Source organism: Aptenodytes forsteri, unplaced genomic scaffold (assembly GCF_000699145.1).
Source record: "Aptenodytes forsteri isolate BGI_AS27 unplaced genomic scaffold, ASM69914v1 Scaffold443, whole genome shotgun sequence".
NCBI classification, from domain to species: Eukaryota; Metazoa; Chordata; class Aves; order Sphenisciformes; family Spheniscidae; genus Aptenodytes; species Aptenodytes forsteri.
The window spans coordinates 555,181-563,851 of record NW_008794170.1 but is presented as its reverse complement, the minus strand read 5'-3'; the positions used below and the strand labels follow the sequence as shown (position 1 = coordinate 563,851).

The following is an 8,671-nucleotide window of genomic DNA, read 5'->3' as shown; positions in this document are numbered from 1 at the left end:
AGACCCTTCGCCAGCCTCGTTGCCCTTCTCTGGACACGCTCCAGCACCTCGATGTCCTTCTTGTAGTGAGGGGCCCAAAGCTGAACACAGTATTCGAGGTGCGGCCTCAGCAGTGCCGAGTACAGGGGCACGATCACTTCCCTGCTCCTGCTGGCCACGCTATTTCTGATACAAGCCAGGATGCTATTGGCCTTCTTGGCCACCTGGGCACACTGCCGGCTCATGTTCAGCCGGCTGTCGACCAACACCCCCAGGTCCTTCTCCACCGGGCAGCTTTCCAGCCACTCTTCCCCAAGCCTGTAGCGTTGCACGGGGTTGTTGTGACCCAAGTGCAGGACCCGGCACTTGGCCTTGTTGAACCTCATACAGTTGGCCTGGGCCCATCGATCCAGCCTGTCCAGGTCCCTCTGCAGAGCCTTCCTACCCTCGAGCAGATCAACACTCCCGCCCACCTTGGTGTTGTCTGCAAACTTACTGAGGGTGCACTCGATCCCCTCATCCAGATCGTTGATAAAGATATTAAACAGAATTGTTCCCAATACTGAGCCCTGGGGAATACCACTTATGACCGGCCGCCAACTGGATTTAACTCCATTCACCAAAACTCTTTGGGCCCAGCCATCCAGCCAGTTTTTAACCCAGCAAAGAGTACGCCTGTCCAAGCCATGAGCAGCCAGTTTCTCCAGGAAAATGCTGTGGGAAACGGTGTCAAAGGCTTTACTAAAGTCCAGATAAACAACATCCACAGCCTTTCCCTCATCCACTAGGCGGGTCACCTTGTCATAGAAGGAGATCAGGTTAGTCAATGAGGTTAGTCAATAGCAGATGAGTGCTTGCTGTTGAGTTCCCCTTGACCCAGCATTTTGAGGCCTCTCTGAGCATGTTCGGTCCTTCCCAGCCGATGCACCGGCCCGTAGTGCTCTGGCCCTGGGTCCTTCCCCTTCCTTTCCTCCTCGCCGTGTCCTCTCCTCGTCCGCTCCTGTCCCCTTCCCTCGCATGCAGCACTGGAGGTCCCGTGGGCAGCTGGCACTGAGCAGCATCTCATTGCAGCGGGTTTGGGCAAGTGTGAAATGTTCCCTGTTTCCAGAGAGATCGCGATACACCTGCTTCTGCGTGGCAGAATTGAGCATGTGTGCATCTTCCAGGGAGGAAGGAAGAGTGAAAGCAGAAGAAATTTCTTCCTACTGCGTTATATCCAGATGATACATGCATTGGGACCAAGTAAACCTATAATTAACACCTCTCCTTTTCCTCTTTTCTCCCCCCTCTCATCACCTCCAGGGGTTTCTGCTATTTTAACTCTGTGGCAATCGCAGCCAAGCTGCTCCAGCAAAGACTGAACGTTAGCAAAATCCTTATAGTGGACTGGGTGAGTAAATGCTGGTTCTTACCCTTCAGGAGAGCAGTTGGAAATTTTTATGTTTTTTTTTTTCTTTCTTGCAAGGGCAACCCTGGCTTTGTAAGTCAGTGAAAAAAATGTTGCCTGTGGTCTGCAAGCCAAAATTTGTTTTTTAAAGTTTTTGGGTTTTTTTTAATTAAAGTGTTTTTAATAAAAGAAATATTTCTTAAAGGGTCCATAGTTTTCATAATAAAATTGTAATTAAGAAGTAGTTGCTTTCTAAAACAAGCCCATAACACAGTCTCAAGGATGGGTAACCGCAAACCGTGTTGAATTTTGGGGTTTTTTTTTCCTGAAGGTTTTTGACCTTAAGTGTTACAATCCATCCCAGCTTTCTTTTCAAGAGGTAAGGACCGGTTACTGAGAGGGACGGGCTGTCTGGCACGACTTGACAGTCAGTCTGGATGGTCTCAGTGTCCTGCCTCTGGGCCAGCGCAGCCTCCATGCGAGTGGGCAGGCAGTCAAAAGCGATCTCTAAATTGGAACAAGACAGTGAAATACTCTGCAGACAGTGCAGTGGATTTGAGAAAGAGCTTGTTCAGGATTTTACTGTGGCAATGCACAGATTTAAAAATGTGCCTGATTGTTTTTTATAGATTTAAAAATGTATTTATGTGGCTGTGAAGGCATTTGAGTTGCTGGGTATTGGCCAAGAGTTTTGATCAGATTGCCACAAATCTCCCATGGGCTAGACCCACAAGTTAAAACGGGTGTATTTGTCTTTTTGACCTACTGGATGGACATCCTTTTCCTCACTTCCCACCAACTGTTTTTCATGTCAGAAAGGGGCATTTTGAATACCCGTCCTGCGTTTCTGCACCAAGTAGCAATGCAATAGGGGATCCGGGTAATGTGTTTGTGTCATTTAACCTTGTTGGGTCCAACACAACTTTGCTGGGCACTTGTATCAGTGGTCACCCCACAGACTGATTAAAGATGCAAATTCGGGGTAACTAATATAGTCTCTCCATCCCCCAAGACTGGGTATGAATCCAGTTCTCTCCATCCAAGTAAATTGATCCTATCCTCAGTTTTGATACACGCTTGAGATTGTCTTTACCCCCATTTATCCCGTGTGTTAAACAAGGAGTGTAACCTGAAGCCAGCTGTGCAAAGCAGGTTACTCTCATTTGTGATAAACTGCTTCAGCTAGATCAGAGAAGTGCAGAAAAAGCAGCACAACAGCAAAGAAAACGCCTCCAAATCCCAAATTGATGGCTTTAGTCTGTGTTTTTACTAAGGTACTAACCTCCCTCTCATAATGCAATCTCTGTCCCCGAAGGATGTTCACCACGGGAATGGTACTCAGCAAGCTTTCTACAATGATCCTAATGTTCTTTATATTTCACTACATCGCTATGATGATGGGAACTTCTTTCCAGGCAGTGGTGCTCCCGACGAGGTAAGAGCATGGATCAGCGTAGCATCTGTCCATGTCTGATAGGACCTGCTTGGGGCTGTGATTCAGGTGCCCCCAAAATCTCGGGGAGCCTCTGCCAGGCAAGGCTTGGAGAGAAGCTCCTGCCGCAGCTCCCATGCTCATGCTTGTTAGTGCCCCTTTGGGAACGTGCCACCTGGGTTTGTGCGCTTGGTGCCTTCTCATCCAAGTCCTAACAGCCATGGGCATTGTGTCCTGCCCCACGAGCTGGCAGGAAAGCATGCGTCTTGGCTAATGAGCAAAAAATGAATCAATGCAATTAGGCTTTCCAGCCCTTATGGGAGAACCTGTTCCAGAGGAGCCCTTTGCCAGCTGTCCCAGCACTCTGTGTACTTTTCAAGATTTCCCCCGTACAGGCATAAGTTGTTTCTTAGGTGCAGGAGGAACAGGTGGTCCATGGCTGTGCCACCGGCGCTTGGGTTTCGTGGCACAGCCTTGGAGTCCATCCATCCCCCCATTCTCCTGGCGCTGCCAAGGCATCGCTCACCACCACTGCTGTGTTCACATTGCATGGCCCCAGCGGTGGGATTTGAGCATCAGTTACTGATGCTGCTGGATCAAATCTACTGGTTCCTGGTGGTGGCCTCAGAGCCTCCTGCAGAAGGGCCAGGCCAACGGAGGTGGGAGCCCTTTCTCCCTAAACTCTGGATGGATGCTCCTACATCCATTGCATCCTTCCTTTCCCTCTAGGTTGGCAGGAAGCACTGTCTTTCCAGGGTGATTTATCAAAGGGAAGTTATATTAAATACTTAGCTTTGTGTATTCTGAGGCACTCCAGATTACATATGAAATCTCCTAGAGTTCTTACCCTGTCAATTTTACATTTTCCTGTTCATGAAACATCAATGTTGCCATTTCAGTTTCTAAAGAAACTTAAATGTAATGTGATACTGCTTCATTGCTCTGTTTGTGCGCTACTGTTGCAGTGAATAAACTGTAGCCCTTTGCATCAGGCTTAATTTCTGTTTCAGGATATGCAAAGGTCTCAGACCTACTTTTTTGCTGACCTTTTAATAATCTAGTTATCTGGTTTACAAAATATCAAGTATTCTAAGGACACTAGACTATCAGGCTTAATTTCTGTTTCAGGATATGCAAAGGTCTCAGACCTACTTTTTTGCTGACCTTTTAATAATCTAGTTATCTGGTTTACAAAATATCAAGTATTCTAAGGAAACACTAGACTATACCATCCACTAGGCTTACCATCCACTTACTATAAATGGTATTTACCATTTATAGTAATTTTTAGATGTGTCATTCCAGACCGAATAAAACAAAGAATACAAAATAAATTCAATTAAAGCCACAGATGGAAAAATAACCCACTGTGGATGGATGAACCCGCTGTGTTTTTCTACCAGCAGTATTTGCACCAATACAAGGAAGAATGTGCAATAAAAGCCCCGCAGCTTTATCTAGCCTGAATTATCTGGCTGTGTATTGTATAACGCATTCAAATTTTTCTTTTCATATGCAGAGACCTAAAAAAAACCCACAAAAAACAAACTCTCTGTGTAAGAGCTCAGAGCCCTGTGCGGAGCTGCCAGCGACCGGTGGCAGCAGATACTGCCCGGCGCCCTTGCTGTCCCCAGGGACCAGCAGCCCGTGCTCACGGCCACCGCGCTCAGGCAGCTATGAGGTCCCTGCTTGACGAAGGGACTGAATGCAGGCTTTTGGGTTTTGATATGGATGGGGAAGGCACGGCCTTGCTTCTTGGCAAGCAAATTACTGGAAACCCCTGGTTTATTTTTCCATTTTCCCCTTTCTCAGGTATTTGCAGTCAGTGCAGATGGAGTCGTTTGCAGTACATGCAAGGATGGGGATGTACTTACCACCCACGTGTCCCTCAAGCAGCGAAAATCTCTTCTCTGTGAATCATATTTTTCCCCAGCAGAGGGGGAGCTCGCTCTGATTAAAACTGTGGGTTTTTTCCCCCCAGTTGCAACTGTAATGAAATATAAAATATGCTTCTGAATAAAGCTGAAAATTAATTAAGGAAAGGTATTGCATGTAACACACTCTCCTGCAAAAGAGGAGGAGGATCCAGTTGATGACGAGGTGTTTTTTGGGTGAGCAGCAGTCAAATACCACTGGTCCACAGCTCCCATAAAGATCAGAGCATGGAGGAGATTTATTTTCACTCTTGTTTTGGGGACCAGATCGCTTTAGAGGGAAAAATTAATCTCACTAGCACCAAGCTATTGAATCAAAATCCATATTCAACTAGAAGAATATTAAGATGGCAGAGATGTGTTGCCAGAGTTCGCTGTTTCTGTATGTGTAATTAAGAGTACCATCTTCCTTTTTCAGGTTGGCACAGGAGCAGGAGTTGGTTTTAATGTTAACATGGCCTTTACTGGTGGCCTTGATCCACCGATGGGAGACACAGAATACTTAACTGCTTTCAGGTAATACTGAAGTTTTCCTCTTACAAACATATTTTTCACCTAAACTGGGTTTGATTTTCCTCATGCAGTCCTCCTTAATCTTGAGTTTCTCTCTTGCTAAGTTTAGAAATACAAGATTTACATCTAGTTGCAGTTACTTTTTCAGTACCATAATAAAAATACAGCTGAATTAAGTAAATAGGGTGTTTCTGGCCATAAGAACTGTGCCTGTGATATTAGGGGATTGACAATACTCGCTGCTCAGCACTGATTGATACATGAATGTAAAATGTCAACTGATATGAATAAGCTCTTCTGTTTTTGGTTAAAAGTCTTTTACCTCTTTGGGGTGAGTATTTCTATGGGTAAACCCACCTGGATGGGGAGGGGAACCCAGAAAAACTTTTTAACAAGTCATCATGAGTTGAAATTTGGGAGTGCAGCTGTCCCAAGGCTTGAGACTTCATTACTGCGCTGCAGGCGATGGTACCCGACTTCTGGGTGAGTTGGCCATGCAGTCCCTCCCCTGCAAGAGCTCTGCTCATGACTCACACCACAGCTCACTCCCAAGTGTACCTAGCAAAGAGACATGGGCTTGTTTTGATAAGCTTTAGATTTTATTATTACCCACCCAAGATATCGAATATGCCTGTTCCAACCAACTGGAAATTGAAACGACTGAACTGTTGGGTTTGTGTTTTTCTTACTGGGTTCTGGTTTCTCCTCAGAAGCAGTATGTTGTGTGTTATGAATAAAAATACAACCATCTTTTAAATAAGTGTTACTCATCACTCACTGTCAGAGTGTGAATGAAGGTAAGCAAAGCTGTGGAGTTGAATTAATGTGTTGCTGGGATATCCTCTTTGATTAGCAGTAATAGTAAAGCCAGATATAAACCACTGTGCTGGGTTGTACAAGCACATTCAAGCGTGCTCCACAAAACTGGCATCATTTGAGTCTCCAAATGGAGCAGGGGATGAAGCCACTTGTTGACTCACTTCTTCATGTCCTGCTGGTCTTACTGTCCTGCTCACAGAAGCATATGATACCTGAGGATCACAGGAAGGTATCTGCAGGGAATCGTTTGATCTGATCCTTACTTTCCTCCTCATATCAGCAACATCGGAAGAGGTGCGTGAAGCAAAACACACGTTAGCTGATCTACGGTCATGCGCACACAGGTTGTGGTCTCTCTGAGCGGTGTCGCTACAGGAGCACTGCAACAGTACGGGTTGAACATCATCTTGCTGCTCTGAGCAGCTAATGGGCAAAATACCCCAATAGGGCGATTGTACGTCATTGGCGTTTTGGGGACTTGCTGCAGGCCTGGAGTGATGCATTTGCCTCCCAGAGCTGCAGAGAATGGGAAAAGTATGGAAGCAGCAGAATAACAAGATGAAACGAAGGTGGATCTCTGGGTAGAGGAGAACTTGTAAGTAATGCAATAGTGAATAGAGGCCAGTGGGAGACCACGCTTTCCTTTCTGATACTCTTTCCAGGAGAATGAATATAATTCTCTGACCTGCCGGATATATAGGCTTTATTTTTCTTAGAGACTGTCTTGTTCCACCCCCTGCCTCCCCCATGCTGTGGGGGGGATGCCTCTCCAACTGGCATCTTTTTTAACAATTATGGGTTGAAGTGGTTTTCTGTCCTCAAACCAGATTTAGTGCACTTCTGGCAACCACCCCGCATAAATTCAGGGAGACACACACTTGCCAAAACATGGGATGTGAATTTCTGGCAACAGGCACATGGAATATCACCTTCATGGAATAGCATTAAATCTGGGAGTGTTATTTTCTGTTCTTCCCTGAGCGCATATTTGTATTCCATTATACTGAGCAAAAAGAGCTTTTACTCTTCAGCCTGCCATTAAAAAGCCTTCAAAGAATGTATGCAATTTAAAATAACATCTAGTCAAATAACTGTCATTTGTCTCGATGTTTTATTCCTGTTACAGGAAAGCAGCACTTTTGTCCAAAGTGGAAGTCTGTTTATCCCAGCAGTCAACAAGACTGATCTCTTCATTATAAAGAGAAACCGGTAGCTCACGATGGAGTGACATGCTTGCTATTAAATATTAATTGAGTTTCAAGGCTCCTGGAAAATTGCTCAGTCTGCACAGTAAGACCTTTGCCAGCATTCCTTAATAGGCATTGGTGTCTTTTTGCCCAGAGACTGCACCTATTTGGGGAAGATATTTTGGAGCTAGTCACAGTCCTTATTTTGCCAGGGTTTTGGGAAGTTGTGACTCATCCTTCTAGGTAGCACCTCCCGTAGTCTGCCCCATGTGCACACCTTCAGTCAATAAGTTAAATTGGAACCTTTTTTTTAATCTTATGCCAAGTTTGGTCATGATAATACATTATCAAGTGACCTTTTTAAATCTTAACCAGCTTCTTTGAAAAACAGTTTTTTTCCCCCCCCTGAATCTTTCTATTGATTTTAATGTAAAATAATGCTTTGAAGTTTGCAATTTATAGTCCCCCGAGAGTTAGAAAGTGAAGGGAATGGGTCATATATCCTTTTTTTTTTTCTTCTTTTCTTGCGCTAGCCCCTTGAGACAATGCATGCCTTCAAGGCAGCACCTTGTTATTCCACCCCATTGAATGCCACGTTGCATTTGCCGGGGATCAAACCTAAGATGAAGAAAAGATAAGAAAATTGGCCATAATGAACTCCAGAAGCAGCAGGCATTTTCACCATGAACTTGGAAACTCACAGTGGAGAACTGAGCTTTAATTCAAACCAGTCCAAATGCCAAACTGTGAGCCTTTGAAGTCTGTAGAGGAATCAGTGGAAATCCTTTGAGCTAGGCAAAGATACTGATATACTTTTTCTTCTTTTTTTCTTTTTTTTTTATTTTAAAGCCTTAACTCTTCGCATGCTTGTCTGCTTTTAGGGAAGAAAGCCCTCTTTCTATGTAAAACAAGAAGAAGAAAAATAAGCAATATGCTTTGCTTTTTTTTTTTTGTTCTATTTCAAGATGAGCTGGTGTATGGGTTTGATAAAAGCATGTGCTCTAATGAAATAATAACTGAGATAGTTGTCCTCATAAATTAGTCTACTGATGAGTGAATAAATAAATCCTGATGAAACCTATCATCCCTGCACTGAAAACCTGTTTCAGTGTTGTTTTACTCTTTCTGAAGAAAAGACGGTAACTTGCATCAATGATTTCTCTACTGAACATTTCTTCTACGAATACTGGCTTCCCCCTGCTTGCACTGCAGTGTTGGGTTGGACAGGATAGCCTGACCTCTTCATGTTTATTAATACCACTGAGCCGTTTCAAAAGTGAGAACAAGAGTTAAAAATGCAAAGCAGAGAGCAGCCTTGCTGTGCACTTTGTCGCTTATTGTCTTCATAACCGAGGGCTGAAATCGCCAGCTGCCCTGTCTCGAGGTTGGGGTGATATCATGATTGCTGTATTTGGGGGGG

At 44.6% G+C, this 8,671-nt stretch overlaps 1 protein-coding gene across 1 annotated transcript in view; it reads left to right on the top strand.

Annotated features, from left to right (window-relative positions):
- Positions 1 to 8,671, top strand: part of HDAC4 (histone deacetylase 4) — a 242,649-nt gene that overhangs the window by 214,506 nt on the left and 19,472 nt on the right. The window contains exons 20-22 of the mRNA XM_009281930.1: positions 1,282 to 1,369; positions 2,682 to 2,801; positions 5,151 to 5,248. Coding sequence (XP_009280205.1) covers positions 1,282 to 1,369; positions 2,682 to 2,801; positions 5,151 to 5,248 — 306 coding nt within the window. The remainder of the gene's footprint in view (positions 1 to 1,281; positions 1,370 to 2,681; positions 2,802 to 5,150; positions 5,249 to 8,671) is intronic.